The 18,726-nt window shown below is 43.4% G+C and overlaps 2 protein-coding genes across 3 annotated transcripts in view; one reads left to right on the top strand and one right to left on the bottom strand.

Annotated features, from left to right (window-relative positions):
- Positions 1 to 18,726, bottom strand: part of LOC309544756 (E3 SUMO-protein ligase ZBED1-like) — a gene marked incomplete at both ends in the record, with an annotated part of 838,422 nt that overhangs the window by 470,349 nt on the left and 349,347 nt on the right. The window lies entirely within an intron of this gene.
- Positions 1 to 18,726, top strand: part of ARL15 (ARF like GTPase 15) — a 450,682-nt gene that overhangs the window by 145,974 nt on the left and 285,982 nt on the right. For both annotated transcript variants that reach the window (XM_082259991.1, XM_082259990.1), the window contains one exon: positions 3,962 to 4,021. In XM_082259991.1, the coding sequence (XP_082116117.1) occupies positions 3,962 to 4,021 (60 nt within the window). The remainder of the gene's footprint in view (positions 1 to 3,961; positions 4,022 to 18,726) is intronic.

Below are 18,726 nucleotides of genomic sequence, written 5' to 3'. Positions count from 1 at the left end.
GTGGGGCTTAGTGTGCTCTTATATTCCAATTTTCACACAGGGGTTAACATCAGAGACCAGTGCTAAGCGGATCATGGTTTCACCGATGCTTGGTGGCAATGGGTTCTGTTGCTCTATGCAAATCTGATACACAGCTTATTGAGCCCTTGTGTTTCCATTACTGCATTGCATATCCAGGGGTGTGGAAATTTAAAAAAAAACCTACTTGTGCAAGGGGCTAAATTGGTCCCAATCTACTTGTTCCTTTATGATAATTCACTTGTTCTGGTAAGGCAGAGGTGCTTTTTAAAAGAAAAGTGGCTTTATGGCGACTTAAACTTTTAATTGCTAGAGAATTTTAGTACCCCCCAAACATTATATATTTTTTTAACGCAGAGGCTCTAGAGCAGGGGTTTCGAACTCCATTTAATCGCGGGTCGCATCAGCACTGTGGTTGTCCTCAAAGGCCCGGTTGTTTCTGTAAAACTATATAAATTTATCTACTGTTTATATTAAGTAATTGCCTCTGTATTCGCTTATTACTGGTCCCTGTAATAACTAAAATCTTAAGCTGCAGACTGGCATGGAGCCCACTCACACTCCTTTATGTCACGGTATTTGCGCAACGGTTTTTCAAACTCCATACACTTTTTGAATTTTAATGCAAAAAAATGCAATACATAGCCAAATTTTTTGGTAAGATCTAAAAAATGATGTTACACCAAATAAATATCAAATATGTCACACTTTAAAATTGCGCAAGCCCGTGCAATGGCAACAAACAATTTTAAGTTTACTATCTATAGGCGAAGCTTTAGAAGCCTTTACAGCTTACCATTTTAGATTTACACAGGAGGTCATTACTGCCCATGATCTGAGGTTTGCAGTGATACCTCACGCGTGGGACCGACACATCCGTTCGAATTTTAACAGGGGGATGTGGTACTTTTACACGTTTTTTGTTTTTTACTTATGTTTTTACACTGTGGCTTTAATTTTTTTATTTTTTGTAGACATCCCTTGTGACAGCAATAGGAAGTGACAGGTACGCTTTATGGAGAGATCTGGGGTCAAAAAGACCCCAGATCCCTCCTCCTGCCCTTAAAGCATTTATTGACACCAAGATCGGTGTGATCAAATGCTTTCCATTTTTAAAAATGGCGCTGGAACAAGTTGAAGTGATGTATGCTCATTGCTTCCTTTGTCAATATCATAAAGTCAGACAGAGCGTTTCTGCCTCTATGTTCAGCTGGCAGAAGCGCCGACTGGTCAATAGGGTGTCCCAGTGGGACAGAACAGTCTGCAGGAGGGGGAGGTCCCCTCCTGCTGCATGTAAAAGCGATCCAGCGGCTGGGTATAGCTGCTTGGATTGCTTTAACAAGAGGGCTGACCGCCGGCTCTAAACCAGGGCTAAATGTAAAAAAAATCTATGTTGGCCCACAACTGCATGTCCCGGTTGATTGGAATTGAACATCCCTGATGTCGTTGCCCTTACATAGAGTAATTTCCTATGGTATGCCTATGCAGATAAGGTGCTTTGGCCAAGGATAAATAATAATCTTGATATAGGTGTGGGTCATTTACATATCTGCTAACGTTTGACTGAACAATATCCTTGTTATTGGATCTCCCCACCCTGCCTTGTTGCTAGGACGTTGTGAAGACCTGCCCAGCTGTTACTGACCCCCCCCCCCCCACCATCACGGGAGAGAGCTTATTCTTATTCAAGCCCCCTCACATGCGTGTTCTTTACCTTGATGCAGTAGCTCTGAGCTCACCATCTCTCCTGTGAGCTATGACTGGGAGTTTTTCTGTCAGGCTTTATGAGGTACGTAAATGGCCTACAACTTTAGCAAAGGCATTATTCAACTTTGGGCAAAGCTGCACAGTTTTTACATTTTATGTACAGATGCACCTATCTGTCTAGGCAGTCTTTTGGTAAAGGTGAACTAAGGACAATGCTGTACCTCTTTCGCTTCACTAGATGAGTTGGTGCCTCACAGGTTTTTCAGCATTGGCCATCTGTTTCTCAGATTTTCAGGGCTGCTACCTGGTTTTCTTTTCACCTGTTCATGGAGATGCACTGAAATTTCAGCGGCCGAAGCATTTTGGCCAAAAAATGGTGGTTTCTGCATTTTGCCGATAGAGAAATTTTTCTTTTTTTTTTTTTTTCAATTATTATTATTATTAAAAAAAAATTATATAATCTTTTTTTTTTTTTTTCCTCATCGCCATGCCACAGCCGAAGGCCCCTTTCACACGGGCTGTCTGATCAGGTCCACCTGTCAGTTTTTCAGGCAGACCTGATCGGAGCCTTCATTCTCCTCTATGGAGCAGTAATCTGCCGCCATCTGATCCTGTCCGCCGAAAACAGACGGATGGTGGTTCTATTTTCTATCCATCCCGTGGATCGGATCAGATGGAAAGAGACAGACGGTCTGTTTCCATCCAATTGCGCTATAGAGGAGAGTGGGGTTCTAGTCGTATTTATGTGTAAATTTAGTATCTGTTTTATTTAATAAAGCTTGGTTGTTAGTTTAAAAAAAAAAAAAAACTGGCTCCTAACTTTTTTAGCTGGCTCCTAGATTTCAGGCAAATTTGTCAAGCCCTGGCTTATGGTGTTTTTTTTCATAGGTCATTTGACTCAAAAATGTAACACGGGTGCGGTATTGATGTGCTCTTGCTGCGTTTTCAGTGCATTTCCACAGGGAGGTGCATTTTTTTTTTTTTTAAACTGACCAAAAATCATCCGGCAATATTTTTAACACCACAACAGAAGCACAAGGGGCCAGTGTGAGCTTTTCTTGCGCTAAAGATGCACATAATGGTCGACAATAAATTCATGATCTTAATCAAAAAGTCGAATATAATTCAATTGTATATAAAAATATACATACTTTTAAAAACTGTCATTTTTGGTTTTGGCCAAGTGTATCCTGAATTTTCGGGTTTTGGCATCAAAATTTCCATTGGGTGCACCTCTACCTGTTTGGTTTTACTAGGTGGACTTTGAGGACTCTTCTGATGCTGGCTTTGATCGTAAGCTCCTCAGGCTCTGTTAGGCCCATGAAAAGCCACAGGTTAACAGAGGGACTTGTTTGCTTTTGGAAGGCCTAGTGTACCCGAATTACTTATCTTGTGTCCCTAGTCCTTCACCTCTTTGTATGAGTTGCTAATTAAAAAAATCTTTCTTGCTTTGCTATAAAACAGGGGCATGATGGGAGTAGCTGGGGTTCTACTGGGCTGTCCTTACAGCTTTCTTTGCCAGTAATCTATCAAAGGAAGCAGCATAACCCTCTGTACCTGATTTACTCCATCCTGTGTTCCCTAATGTATGCTAAGAAAAGGGTTTTATGGTAAGTCCAAAAACCCTTTTTTTTCCACTTTTGTTTTTTAGTTTTCGCCCCTCACACTCAATAGTGTGCAGTATTTATAAATCGTCTGTATAACTAACTTCTTGGCCTTCTTAGCACTTGGCATTGTGGGCCTCTCAGAAGTCAGTTTTCAGCAGCAGTGTTTGCCGCCCCCCTTAAAAGTCATTTGCGGTGGATTTCTCTTCAGAGCAAGAGGTTTGTTGGTTTTCAGGAGGTAAACAATTGCATTGGGGGCCTGTGCCACAACTGCATGGCAGTTATTTGGCCCGCAAAACCAACTGCACAGAGGAGGTAAGTATAACATGTTGTTTAAAAAAAAAAAAAGACTTTACAAACACTTTAACAGATGGTGTCATTCGTCAACTCTGCAACTCTCATTAAAATTGGCGTAATGCGATACAAAGCATTTTGACTGCAGCATTGTGTACCATGTCTACTTGTAATTAGGCGGCAGGGGGTGCTAAAAACAGATGCCTGTTTTTGCCTCCCCCCTCCGGCCACCCGTGTGAAAGGTGCCTTAGGTTGGACCAATGGCTTTAATACAGAATGATCTGTTCTAAGTTTGCTGTAATTGTACTATAGTTATTTGTTTTGTTTTTGTGTTTTAGGTTTTAGTATAAAAGCCGTTCCATTCCATAATGCCATTCTGAATGTAAAAGAACTTGGAGGTATCGTCCATTTAATTTTATATTTATGTATTTGTGCTTTTCATTGGTTTTAAAGCTGATCTCCAGCTTTTAGTAAAGTTTGGGTAGTTCTTTTGGACCAAGTTGGTCCTCACTTCTCTAAAAGATGTGGCCGCATTGTATAAGCTGTATGTAGCTTTAGCTACATACTTGTGAAGCTTGGAGCACCGCTTCTCTTTGATCTTAGGAGACCGGGTGCCTGCATCTTACTGTATTCATCCAAAAAGTCACATGCAACAGAATGGAGTGGACACCGCTCTTCCTGCCAGCCCATGTGAAATGAAGATGAGGAACAACCTCCGCCTATGCTTCTCCCCAAACCATGCCCCGCTGACGCATAATAAATGACTTAGCCGGGGGCCAAAGGTCAGGGGGCATAGTTTGCGGAGAAGCATAGACTGAGGCCTTTCCTCATCTTCATTTCACATGGGCTGGCAGGAAGAGCCGCATCCACTCTGTTCTTTCTCTGCTACATACTGTTGTATGCTGTGTACTGTATGTAGCTGAGGTTGCGTCTAGTTTATACAGTGCGCAAAGCCACTGCATCTCTTAGTGAAGGTAATAGTTCATCACGACCAGCTTGGTCCGAACAAACTATTTAAACTTCACTAAAAGCTGGAGATGTAGCTTTAAGGATTTGCCTCTTTATGAAATATTTATTTTGAAAGTTGTGTTATTGATTTATCCAATTCCCTTTATAAAATTCAGTGTTCTTCATTATAGAATGTTGACAGTGATCAACACCAGTACAGCAGTTTGCATTGCTTTGTGTCAGCCATTGCATAAGCTGCGTAGGGGAAATTAGTAAAAGTAGTAATAAAGTGGATGTTAAGTCAAAACTTCTTTTTTTTTTTTTAATCGAGAGTGGTAAAGGATTCTTGATCTCATCTGATTCGTACTGCTATTCATTTCTCTTTCGTTCATTGATGGACGCAGCTCCGGATATTCAGGAGTAGGACACTAGGCAGAAAATAATTTTGGTTACACTCATGGGCAGTCCCAGGGGGTATACTCCCTCTCTCTGCTATAGCAACTGAGTTTTTTTTTTTTCTGCCTAGTCAGGAATAAGGACCGATTTCCTTGCTGGGATCTTTGGTCCTGGCAAAATTTTTTGGATGGAATATTTTTTTCCTCCTGGATTTTTTCCTGCGAGATCTGCAATCAACTGTCGGACTGGGCGACAAGCTAGATAAGCTGGATCCAGTGGTCACCTCATTCTGATCAGCGAGCGCGCACAGGCCTCATCTCTGCGCTTGGTCAGTTGCAACATAGCCCCACTGGATGGGGGTTGGCCTGTGAGTTTAAACGCCTTGCGAGGTCGCATACGACCGGGTCTTGGCCCGGATCACAGCGTTCCTCCTGGCCGACAGTCATTTTGAAGGAGAAGAATTCTGTCTGGTGTGGTGCCCACCTGGTTCCTGGTATGGTGAGTAGCTGTTCCCCCTCTCTCCCTGGAGGGTTTAGGGGTGGATGAGGGCCCCTCCTTGGGACGGCTACACTCCCAGGTTCCCATCCTTCCCCCAGGCACCCCCCCCCCCTGCCAAGTCCCTCATCCTGCTCCCCCTTTTCCATGCTGGGGCTCTTTTGGTGGTCTGGCCACTTTCCCAAGAACTGGACAGGGCGTAAACTGCAATAAGGGCCGGGAGGGGGGGGGGGGTTTACCAGGGCCTCCCGTCCTGTCTGGATCTGTCCTTGAGGCCTGGTCTCCCTCCTGGGTCCCTGTAAGCCTTGTGTTGCCGTGCAGGCCCGCCATTTTATTGTAGCCTGTGTTTCTATACACGGTGGCCATGTTTGTGTAGTCCATGGGCCATTTTGTTGTGGTTTGCTATTGGAAATGGTGGTGAACATGACAGTTGAACCCTGTGGGTGGCGATTTTCGGCGGTAGGATCCCCTCCTCATCCCCTGGTGCTGACTCCTGGATCATTTTTCTTCCTGATCGCCGCACCTGTAGTGTAGATTCCCTTGGTGGCTGCAGGTGCCTGTTTCTAAGGGGGGTGAGTCTAGTGGGGTCCTCTCCCTCTCTACTGAGAATCGCTTGGTGCTTTGTGCCTGGCGACCCGGTGGTGCTGTCAGCGTGGAGGGGGTTGTCCCTTAGCAGTGTTTTACACTTTTTGTGGGGTTCCCCTGGTGACTCATGGAGTCTTTGGAGTCTTTGGAGCACGTTTCCCCACCTTTTCCCCTCTTTGAGGCTGTGGGGCCCCAAACTTCCATCCATGCACCGACGGCGGTCCTAGAGTCCCTTGTGTTTCAGATGGAGGTGGCTTGCAGGCGACAGACTTGCAAAAAGCACCCCCTGCCTTCCCCTGCCTCATCTGTCTCATCAGATCCTAAATCTTATTCGGCTGTTGCAGACGTGGGTCACCCTGCTGGGTCTGGAACCACGCGGCTGGAATCCTCTGATAGCGAGGATGATTCCTCCACGTCTGCGACTACGTACAAAAAGGCGCTGGTGGATGCACTGATTGTATCTGTGCGTGAGACCCTGAAGATGGAGGACGTAGCTGAAGCTGCGACGAAGGCGCAGGTGCCCTTTGGCACTCACAAGCCATCCAAAGCGGCAAAGGGGTTTCCTTGCCCTGCCTATTCTGACAGAATTGTCGCTAAAGAGTGGGGCCCACCAAAGCGCTTTACTAGGCATTACCCCTATGAGGAGTCCCTTCTTAAGAATGGGACTGTGCCACCGGTGGTGGACCCTCCAGTTTCCAGATTAAACAAGTCAACCATGATTCCGGTTGAAGAGTCCTCGGCCTTTAAGTGTCTGGCTGACCGAAAGGCGGAGGCTGTGGCCCGCACTATGTACAATTACAGAAAAAATAGGCAAGAGAAAGATGCACTGCCCCTAGAGACCATTAGCATTTGGTACTATGTACACTCTGGCTGCCTCGGCAGTTATGCCAGTATTCACCATTGCCCTTGTGTCACAAACTCTGACCAAGTGACCTGGAGGGGAAACAGCCCCCAAGCCCCCCCCCCCCCCCACGCTTTTGCTGAGCTGGCAGCTGGTCCAGGGGCTGCAGTTTATCCGTGATGCCTCTTTCGATGTGCCTCCCCTGATGGCTCGCCTCTCTGTTTTGGCAGTGGTCCATCGGTGTGTCTTTTGGCTCAAGTGCTGGTCTGCGGATCAGACTTCAAAAAAGAGCTTGATCGATCTTCCTTTTGGAGCTAACCTGAATGACATTATTAAAGGTCTCACAGGGGGGAGGAGTAATTTTCTTCCGCAGGCTACTAAGGGCAAGGAACCTCAGCTCATAAGAAGTTTTTTCATCCCTCAGGGTCGACTGTCTAGGGCTCAAAGCCTTTCAGGGCCTCTTCTGGTCTGGCAAGCCAAGATCGGGCTTCTCCAGACCCATGGATAAGGCTCCTTCTTCATGAAGGTGCGCCCTCACCCATATTGGGGGTGGGGGGACAATTTTGTTGGTTTCCAGACCAGTGGCCTTCCTGGGTGCAAGCCAAGTGTGTCCATAAAGTCATTCAATCTGGCTACAAGATCGAGTTTCTCTCTTGTCCCCCGGAAAGGTTTTTTCCTTCCAATTTTGTGCCTATCCCTAGACTGCTTACAGGGTCTGTTTGGGGTGGTACAAGACCTGTTCCTTCAAGGGGTGATTGTCCCAGTTCCGACCTCGGAACATTCTCAGGGCTTTTACTCAAACATGTTCACGGTTCCCCCGAAAAGGCGGTTCCGGGCAATTACCTGGCAGCTACAGAGTCTTTCAGGAAGTCAGACTCTTTCTTTGTGCTCACGGATAGACCTCAAAGGGTTTTCCGCTTCCTCTGCAACCGTTTCCAGGTGGATCAGACAGACTGGGGTTCAGTCTTATTCGATTAGGGGGTCAGGTTCCTCCTTTACCTGTAAAGGTGCATTCTACTAGTGCGCTTAGTGCCTCCTGGGCTTTCTGTCATCAGGCGTCAGTGACACAGGTTTGCAAGGCAGCAACCTTGTCGTCTGTGCACACTTTCACAAAGTTTTATAAAGTGGATGTGTTGGCATCTGTGGATGCTTCTTTTGGCTGCAAGAATTTGCAGGTTGCTAATTTTGAGGACCTGATTTTCTGAGGGTGTGTTGTTTTTTTTTCAGGTAGGTTCCAGTTGTTTGGTTGAGCTTCTATTGCCTGGTTGGCTAATGTTTAGCCTTGGGTATTTTTTTGTTGTTCCCACCCCTCATGTTTAACACTGCTTTGGGACGTTCCAATGGTTATGAATATCAGGAGCTGTGTCCATCAAGGAACGAAAGAGAAAATGGGATTTTTGACTTACCGTAAAATCCATTTTTTTCTGATCTTCATTGATGGACACAGTACCCACCCCTCTGTGGAGTTATAAATCTACTGACACTGCTTGCAACAAAACTGAGTGGCTATAGCATAGAGAGGGAGTATACCCCCCCTAAGACTGCCCATTGGTGTAGCCAGAATTCCTTTCTGCCTAGTGTCCTACTCCTGTAGGGGGCAGAATACCCCAATGGTTATGAATATCAGGAGCTGTGTTCGTCAATGAACATCAGAGAAATGGATTTTACGGTAAGTCAAAAATCCCATTTTCTCTTTCGTTCCCATTTTAAAGAGGTAGAGATTAGGGCTAGCCATACATTTTTACAATTTTTTTTATTCAATTGCCTTTAGATTTACTTTACCATTTCCCAACTATGTAGTGCAAGGGCCTGCCAGATTGCATACAAATTGAAAGCGCTTAGTTTTGACCTCATATTATATGGTTTTGTTAAACCTATAGGAAAATTGTAGAAGATTGTATATTGTAAGGCCAGCCTTAACCTCCCTATCTATACTGCTGACATTTTGTTCAGACAGAAAGTGCAGGGAAAATCCGCAACAAGGGCAACATACAGAAAATAAAAAAACTCTTCCACCACAATTTTTGTCGGGTGTTGGATTTGCGTATCTAAGCCTCTGATTTTCTTTTTTGCATTCTGGGGAACTCCTGCAGCAAAATTGCAAGTGCCCCCACCATATAGGTAAGAGCAGGAATAAAGAGAGAGACCATGAGTATAAAACAAAATAAAATAAAACCTTAGGATCAATTTGCAAAAAAGCTAATTAAAAATGAAGACCATACACATGTAACTGTTATCTTTCTCTACAAGACGAACATTAAAGCTGTCCATACAATTTTCTTCTTCAATTTTCTTTGCCTTCAACTATGAAGTGTAAGGGCCTGCATATAAATTAAGTTTTTTTAGATTTAACCTCATATTGTATATAATGTATGGCAAGCATTGAATAAAGGAAGGTCTCTGTATTTTATTTACACATGGAATGGCTTTTTTTTCTGCTTTTACTGACAGCTAACAGAAACTGTTCACACCAACTATAAGACAGATACTTTTCAGAATAAAGATTTGTGAAATATTCTTTAAAACTGGACTCTCTTCCACCAAAACATTAGTGCCCAGAATGTGGCGCCAGCATAAAGCAGGACTTTATGGCAAACCATTTGCAGTCTGTGAGAACGAATAGGTTGCAACGCTCTGCCCTGTACGTAAATAAAAACGCCTTTGCAACTTTTAGCACTTAACATTTTTTTTTTTATCCATTTTAGTCTATATTTTTTACAATTGCAATGGAAGGGGAGTTTTAGCTATCCTATTCTTCATCTTTTTTAAGGCCCCTTTTACATGGGCTTTGTCCTCTCCATTCAGCAAGGGATCCGTGAACAGATTCCCAGCTGAATCGGAGCGGAGTGGGATCCTTGTATGTTCAGTGTTTGGCCCTATTTAAATACTGGAGCTTTCAAGATCGATGAGTGGCTGGATGGAAATGGACTTGCACCTGTTTAGAGAAGCCTCCAATCTGTCATAGTTAGGTTGGAAGGTAAGTGAATGTGTACTACTGGGGAGGGGACTTTAAAATTAAGCTGTTACTTTCTCATGCAGTATACACCGAAAAGTAATTTATTTTTTATAGAGATGCACCGAAATTTCAGCAGCCAAAATATTTCAACTGAAAAAGAGGAAAAGGTGCTGATAATGGCACCAAAAACGAATGGGATTTTTCCACGATTTTACTGTGCTTTCCATAGGCTATGTGACTCAAAAATTGCATCAAAAACATAACACGGGTGCGTTATTGATGCATTCTCAATGCATTTCATTGGGGAGTTGCGTTTTTGGTGCGTTTTTTTTTTTTTTTTTTTTTTTAACCTAACCAAAAATGCAGCAAGCAAGATTTTTAACATCCCAATGGAAGCGCAACAGACCAGTGTGAAGACATACATAGAATTTAAAGGGATGCATTTTTCTCGAGCTTTTCTTGCGCTAAAGGTGCCGATTGATGGCCGACAATAAATCCATACTCATTTAAATTCATGATGTTAATGAAAACGTCGAAAATAATACAATTCGATATAAAAATATATATATTTTTTTAAAATATCATTTTAGGTTTTGGCCAAGTGCATTCTGAATTTTCGGTTTCGGCATCAAATTTCCATTTGTACCGTCTCAAATTATTTTTATGATTTTCCCATTTATAATCCTGACCATACATAATTTTGCTATTGCAAATTATAGTAAATATACAACTTTGTTGATTTGTTTATTAGAAGGTGTCCTGGTTGGCTTAACCACTTGCCGACCGCTTACCTTATATTTACTGCGGCAGGCTGGCTTGTACAGGCAAAACGATGTAGGTCTACGTTGCTCGCCTAGGAGGGGAGCGCACACCTCCGGCGGCGCGCTCCCACCCCAAATCGTTAGCGGGAAAGCTGATGCGTGTGTCAGGCGGCTCTGATTGCCACCTGACACCCACGATCATTCCCCGCAGAGAGAGGACGGTCGGCTGTTGTAAACACAGCTGACCGTTCTTCTCCCTGAAATAATCACAGAGCTCATGTGATCCTGCTATATAGGATCACAGGTCTCTGTTGTCATCTCAGAAGCCATGCCCCCCCCCCCCCCACAGTTAGAATCACTCCCCTAGGCTCACATTTAACCCCTTGATCACCTATACTGTTAACCCCCTTCCCTGCCAGTGTCATTATTACAGTAACAGTGCTTAATCAGTAACACTGATTACTGTAGTAATGTCACTGGTACCCCCAAAAGTGTAAAAAAAATGTCAGTTAGGGGTCCGATCTGTCCGCCGCAATGTCGCAGTCCCGCTAAAAATCGCAGGTCGCGGCCATTACTAGTAAAAAAAAAAAAATGAATGAAATAAAAATGACAAATCTTTCCCGTAGTTAGTAGACGCAATAACCTTTGCTCAAACCAATCAAAATAAGCTTATTGCGATTTTTTTTTTTTTTTTTTTTTTTTTTTTACCAAAAATATGTAGCAGAAAACAAATTGGCCTAAAATGTAAATTTTAGTTTGGGTACAGCGTCGCAAGACTGCGCAATTGTCCGTTAAAGTAACGCAGTGCCGAATCGCAAAATAGGGCCTGGTCTTTAAGTGGTTAAAGGAACCATTGAATCATTCTGTAGGAATTTTAATTTAAATGGCTGCCCTCGTGTACATACTTTCTGATAAGAATGTTTTAGATGAGACCTGCTAGGCAATGGATTTCTGGCAGGATCATCGGGTATTTTTTGCCCAGGAGGCTCTGGGACGTTTATGAGTTCATACAAAGTAGAAATAGGACAAAAACCTTTTGAGAGTTCATTGGCTAAAGTGGGGTACACACTAATAGAAAATCTGCCAAAAATTCCCGCCCGAGGTAAAATCGTACGATTTTCGGCTAGTGTGTACACAACTTTCAGCAGCCGATGCCGACATTTTCAACAAAAAAAAAACGGAGGGACAAACACCAAAATTTTTATCGTCCGTCCCCAGACGACCAATTTTCGTTTAATGTGTATGCAGTACTTCCGTGAAAAATCGGATAGGAAAGACTGCGCATGATCTGAAGTTGCTGACAACCCGGAAGTCTAGGAGCAAATGTCCCAAAAAAAAAAATCGGACAAGAAATTTTTTGAACATTTATGCACTGTCAACTAAAAACGGTTATGAACGCTGAGCAAGAGAGAGAAAAATCGGAGGATATTTCGTCCGATTTCCGTCAAGTGTGTACGGGCCTTAAGGTTTGGCATCTGTGTGTTCAATCATTATGGGAATAGATTTTTTACAATGTAAACCAATAAATCAATTAGGACAATCTCTTATCATTTGGTCTGACGGTCTTTCCATTAGTACATATTTACTAATACGTTAGCCCACGTTCACATTGTCAAATCAGAGCCAATTGCCGGCAATTGCACCTTCTGAATCAGTGTGATGAACCGATTCCCAATAGTAGTTTCTGTACTACTTTTGGAGACTTCGAGGGGGCGATTTCCATAGACATCTGTGCAGGAACCCCACACAGATGTCTGTGAAATTGCCCAGGAAATCGGACTGAAATGCCGAGTTGAAAACGTGCGAGTTCAGCTGCACTCGCACGATTTCAAAATGGCCTCAATGTGAACCTAGGCTAAGGGCTCCATTCACACCGATGCATTTTTCCATGCTTCTTTATTTGTGCAGAAACGCAGTACATTTTTTTTTTTTTTTTTAACATGGGTTCCTGTTGAACACGTTCACATCAATGCATTTTTGTGCCTCTGCATTTTTGGAAAGGGTCTGGGACTTTTTTTTTTTTTTTTTTTTCTTTTTAAAACGCAAAACACTGCTTTTTTTGCTTTTTTGATTCAATAGACTTCAATGTAGAAGCTTCAGAAAAGCATGTAGTGCATTTTTACCCTGATTTGTGTTTTGCATTTTTAAGTCTGCCCAACAAATTTTCCAAAAATAAAAAGCATAAAAAACGTAAATTGCGTCAAAATCGCAGCAAAAAGCACGGGAGAAATTCTCAAAAGCAAAAAGCATAGATGTGAATAAAGCTTAAAGCAGTCCCGCAGTGCCCCTCCACATCGCAGTGCCCCTCCACATCGCAGTGCCCCTCCACATCGCAGTGCCCTTTCATGGCGCAGTGCCCCCTTCGCGGCGCAGTGCCCCTTCACAACGCAGTGCCCCTTCACAGTGCTCTTTCAAAACACAGTGCCCCTTCACAACGCAGTGCCCCTTTAATTTCAAGTCTCCCCAGCACAGTGCTACAGTACCTTTTGAAGGGCAGAGGCACCTATTATCCTAGGGTCCTCTTCCGAGTCTCCTGTCTGCACACCAATGTCCTCCTTTAAAGTTGGTGAGGGGGTCTGCAGAAGGAGGGCAGGAACTGCCCTTGTTAATATGTTATATTATATGAAAAGACCCCTGCACTGTGTCCCGATCTGCAGCAGCTCCAGCCTGCTGTAGGGATGACATGGGTGGCTGGGCAGGAGATCCAGGAGAGGACCTCAAGCTGTGGCATGGCCATGCTCCGGACAGGACTGTCACATGATCTAGTTCCAGACCCTGGTCCGACATTTAGTGACCAATGATCTAGAATAACTGCAATAATTGATGTTTTAATATTTGCCTTGTACAGCTTTATTATAAATTGGTAAGATTGTCTGCACAAAGCTGATCATTTACACACGCACCATATTTGGCACTCCATAGGCCTACTGCAACCCTTCTAATTAAACTTTATTTGTCGCATCCCCTCATCTCTTTTGATATTTTCTCAGCCTGGCTTCCTACAATTCAATGAAGTCAATGTAGTTGCAGCATGACCACCCCCTAACACTGGAGGCCTCCATTGCCAGTAAACACACCTCACGTGTCACTTTTCACTATGGCCTGCCTGACCTCTCTTGGGGAGGAAGTTCTCACTGTTGTGGCTGAGAGATCTGCTAGCTCCAGGGGGGTGTACTCTGTGAAATGAAAATTTCACCGCAGAGTAACTACTGTGAAAATGACCAACTGCCAAAATAAACTTGTCAGGTTTTTGTGGTCTCAAAGGAATTAATGAGACCTATATTGTATATACTATGGGGTTGAGTGCAAAATCCTGGTGCATCTCTGCATAGAAAGCAATCCTCTTCCAGGTTTTTTTTTTTTTTTTTTGGTCAAAGCTTACTTCGACAAGCTGAAGTTAGAAGCAGATTGGCTACCATGGACAGCTGCACCAAATTTTGCGTACTCCTCCAGTTTTAGTAAATCAACCACTGTTACCATTGCTGGTAATCTCGAGAGCTGCGAAGACAGATGAATCTGGATTGCTTTATGAACATACAGTCTATACATCTTCAGTAGGACATCTATGAGTTATTATACAGGGTTTTTTTTGTAATGGTGCACCCAATACACTGGTGTCACAGCATTTTAACTTTTGTTACAGAGTACATCAGAAGCTAGTGCTTTTAGACTGCCAGATTGTCTTCCTCTAATTTGAACTTTATGCTGTCTTCACAGAACAGGCAGGCAAAGGGAAAGCTGGGAGACTTTCTCCTATGACTAAAGCCTCCTACATACTACTTTACTAGCTTTGTTTTCGTTCAACCCAGCGGGTTTACTATAAAAAAACTGACAGCTCAGGTCGGAGCCGCTGTACTAACAATCCGATGTTAGTACAGCGACCTCCACTGCTGCGTTATTGTGTTATTATGGGGATGCCAGAACACTCCAGTCAGCGCTCTAGCCCATTGGCTGAGAGTGCTGATCAGGAGTCTGTTACCAGGCCTTTTTCGGCATGAACTTCATCAGGAGCTGGCCAGCTTCTGTCCGACCAGCTGCCGTGCACACGGGCCAAATGTTTGCCTGACATTCGGCCCATGTGTACCATGCTTTATTCAGTTGTTTGCTTGAATAAATGCAAGCCATGTCACAATATACAGCAACAGTACAATTTTTCAAAAAAGCTCTATTTATGTCATTTAAAAGCAGTCCATGTTCGTGAAAAAAAAAAAATACTAAATAGTATTATGATAGATCTTTTTTAAGCTCACCTGCATACCTGCCATCCAGCATATCCGTTAACAGAGTAGACACTCACCACAAACCACACATTAGCTGTAATTTGATGCAGGCATCTCAGTATGAGTGTTTTCAGTCAATTACACAAACTGCTTTGAAAAATAATTGTGTGCGAAGTAAAGGCATCTTTACCAGTGCAGACTGTAAACAGCCCAGTTTGATGGCTCAGTGCAAAGATTAGACATTTTAAGGGCTGCCTTAGAGGTTGATAATTAGCATTTCCCTATCGTTCATTGACAGACGCAGAGCCTCTGATTCATATCAGTAGGGTTATACTGCCCCCTATAGAAGTAGGACACTAGGCAGGAAAAAGTTCTGGCTATGCCTATGGGCAGTCCCGGAGGAAACACCCACTCTCTTCCTGCATAGAAAGTCAGTTTTAATCTGCCTAGTCAGGAGTAAGGTGGGAAGCGACTTCTAGGGTGTTTTTTTTCATCATACGAGACAGTCGTATGTTGCGTGGGCTCTTACTCGGTGGCCCGGATCTTGGCTCCCTTCAACGTATAGTTGATCAAAGGTTGGCCTTGAGTATTGTCGAGGGTCAGGTTTTGGCTTTGGCTATTTTTCTTCTAAAGGCCGTTGGCCGCCCTTTCTCTGGTGCGTAACCTCTTCCAGGGGATGCAACACTTGGTTCTTCCTAGTGGTGCACCGAAATTTCGGGCGAAAATGGGCCTATCCCATTCTGGCCAAAAACCGGTCAAAGATGCTGAAAATAATTGGCCGCCGTGAGGAAGGGGGGCACAGCGCAGGTGAAGCGAGCCGTTCACTTCCCTGTTAGGCGTGTATCTCCGCTTTGTTCCTCCATCGGGCGCCGGGTTGCGTAGTGTGAGCTACACTGGTTGCTAGGATGGCCAGCTGACTGGCGTCTAGTAACCAGTGACGTCCTGAGGAGAGGACCCAGAATGCAGAGCGGAGGAGGATCTCTCTCTCTCTCCTCTCTCCTCTCTCCTTTCTATTTCTCGCTCTTTCTCTTTCTTTCTATTTCTCCTTTCTCTTTCTCGCTCTTTCTCTTTCTTTCTCTCTTTTCAGGCTGCAACAATGGTGAGGGGGCACGGATCATGCTGTAACAATGGTGAGGCTGCATTGATGGGCACTGGCCCTTATTTTGCTTCAAAGTTCTTTATTTAAAATTTCCTCAAAACTTCTCTCTCAAATCTTGGGTGCGTGTTATACGCCGATTAAATACGGTACTTTCCGGATGCACTATATAAGCGATTTGAATTTAATATTGGAATGCATAATGCACAGTTAGAATTGAATTTTTGTTTAGAAAAAAAATACCCTTTAGTATCACTTTAACAAATCATTGAGTCTTTTGGCAGCAACTTGGATAGAAAACAGGTCAGCATCACTGCAAAAAAAAAAGGCTGCAGAGGGGGCACAGATCAGGTTGCAACATTGTTGAGAGTGCAGAGCGGGCATTGATCAGGCTGCAACAATGGTGAGGCTGCAGAGGGGGCACATTTCTGGCTGCAACAATAGTGAGGCTGCAGAGGGGGCACTGATCAGGCTGCAACAATGGTGAGGCTGCAGAGGGGGCACTGATCAGGCTGCAACAATGGTGAGGCTACAGAGGGGGCACGGATCAGGCTGCAACAATGGTGAGGCTACAGAGGGGGCACGGATCAGGCTGTAACAATGGTGAGGCTACAGAGGGGGCACGGATCAGGCTGCAACAATGGTGAGGCTACAGAGGGGGCACGGATCAGGCTGCAACAATGGTGAGGCTACAGAGGGGGCACGGATCAGGCTGCAACAATGGTGAGGCTACAGAGGGGGCACGGATCAGGCTGTAACAATGGTGAGGCTGCAGATGGGCACTGATCAGGCTGCATTGATGGGCACTGACCCTTATTTTGCTTCAAAGTTCTTTATATAAAAATTTTTTTTTTCCTCAAACGTCTCTCTTAAAATTAGGGTGCGTGTTATACGCCTGTGCAGGTTATATGCCAATAAATATGGTACTTTCCGGATGCACTGTATAAGCGATTTGAATTTAATATTGGAATGCATAATGCACAGTTAGAATTTATTTTTGTTTAGGATGCATTCCATACTTTTTATGCATTTGGATAATATGAATGAATCCTTCATTTCATCATATATTACTGATGTTTTAAATTGAAACTTGGATGTGCAGCATACTCATTTATCATAGCTTTGTTTAAAGTGCTCCCAGTTTTTGCTTCTCGTTTAAGGACTGAGTTCAGCGTTGGCATAGAGTACAGGATGTCTTGATTGTTCTGGATTTTAGCCACACCATTCAAAAATCTAATTTTATTTGAAATTTTCTTATTTGTTTTTTTATTTTTTGTGGTCCACAATCCATGCGTTCATTTATGCTCTTATTTTGACATGTCACATGTTTAATAGTCTGTAACGACAGCCCAGCTTTGATAAATTTTAAAGTAATAAAATAAAATCCGTTTCTAATTTTCAATAGCGGTTATTCTGATTACTGAAGAAATTCAGGCCAAGTAGAAGTTCTGATATTCGTGCTGACACATGCCATCTTGGGTAAAAGTGCTAAGCCCATCACACTGAAGTGGTTGGAATATTTTGTATGGAAGGCTGTTTGGGAAGACTTTTCCACTCTGTGTGTTGAACGGGAGCGCTAATGAAGTATGACATGCTGAAGTATTTTGAAATAATTTGTAACTGTCTGGAAATTTGCCATCAGTGGTTCTGTGCTAATGAATGCAAAGCCTTAAGTGTTAGGTTACTCTTTGATCTTGTAGACAGAGACACTAAGGCCAGTATCCTGGATAAATACTCCAGAGCCACACTCCGAGATGGAAGGTGCATAACTATTTAAAAAATGTTTTCCAACTGTTTTCCAGCGTTACTACGTTAACACATTATATTGCTGTCCCTTTAATTTAAAGGATACATTCACCTTTTATAAAATAAATAAATGCACATCTTTTTTGCAGGAAAAAAATGTGTTTTTTTTTTATTTTATAAAAGGTGAACGTATCCTTTAAATTAAAGGGACAGCAATATTTTGCAGGAAAAAAAATGTGCATTTATTTTATTTTATTTTTTTTACAATGCAACTTGTAAGACATTGCACCAGCGATTGGCAGATTGTGGTTGCAATGCCAGGCTCCTGCAGACCCTGTCAGCTTTCTGCCTGTACCTCCCATATCGGCAGACAGTTACTGGATTGCAGGAATTATCAATGAGCTATAAGAGCGCTCACCAGAATCCTAGTAGTTCTTTGAGAGCTACAAGCCGCCTGACTCAGTGGATGACGGTACTTGTAGTCCATTCATTCCCAGAACTCTGAGAATGAATGACAGGAGTCCTGCAAAGCTGCGCTGTTTTTTAAGTAGTAACAGAAGGTGCAGGGAGAAGATCCCTGCCTACTGTCACATTGGGGGTGGGGGGAATTAGAGTGCAGGCAGGTGCTGTATTTTAACATGTTACACCTTAAATACAGGCGTAACATGTTACAAAGGTGAACTTTAAGCTGGTCATACACTTATTGAAATGTGGTTGATACAGAACGGAGTGGCTACATTTGGTGTGTGGCAGTCCCAATCATTTGATCAACTTCTGTGGAATGGATATGGAAAATTTTCCTTGATCAGCCAATCAGCCTCTGCCTCTGATAAGTGTATTCTGAGCATGGGGCGGTGGATGAATTCTCCTAGTTTGTAGAGCTGGAGAAATCTGTACTTTTTGCTCAGGCTTACTAGCTTAAAGTAGAACTAAAGGCAAAACTTCTTTTTTTTTTTTTTTTTTTTGGATAGAGTAGAGAGGGATTAGAACACCTGTCAGTTTTTATTGCAGTCTGTGTCCCCATTAAGGAGATTCAACCGCCTATATTTGTTCTGTTTA

Source organism: Pelophylax lessonae (genome assembly GCF_965119305.1).
Source record: "Pelophylax lessonae genome assembly, chromosome: 1".
NCBI lineage: Eukaryota > Metazoa > Chordata > Amphibia > Anura > Ranidae > Pelophylax > Pelophylax lessonae.
This window is presented reverse-complemented; position numbering and strand designations above follow the sequence as displayed.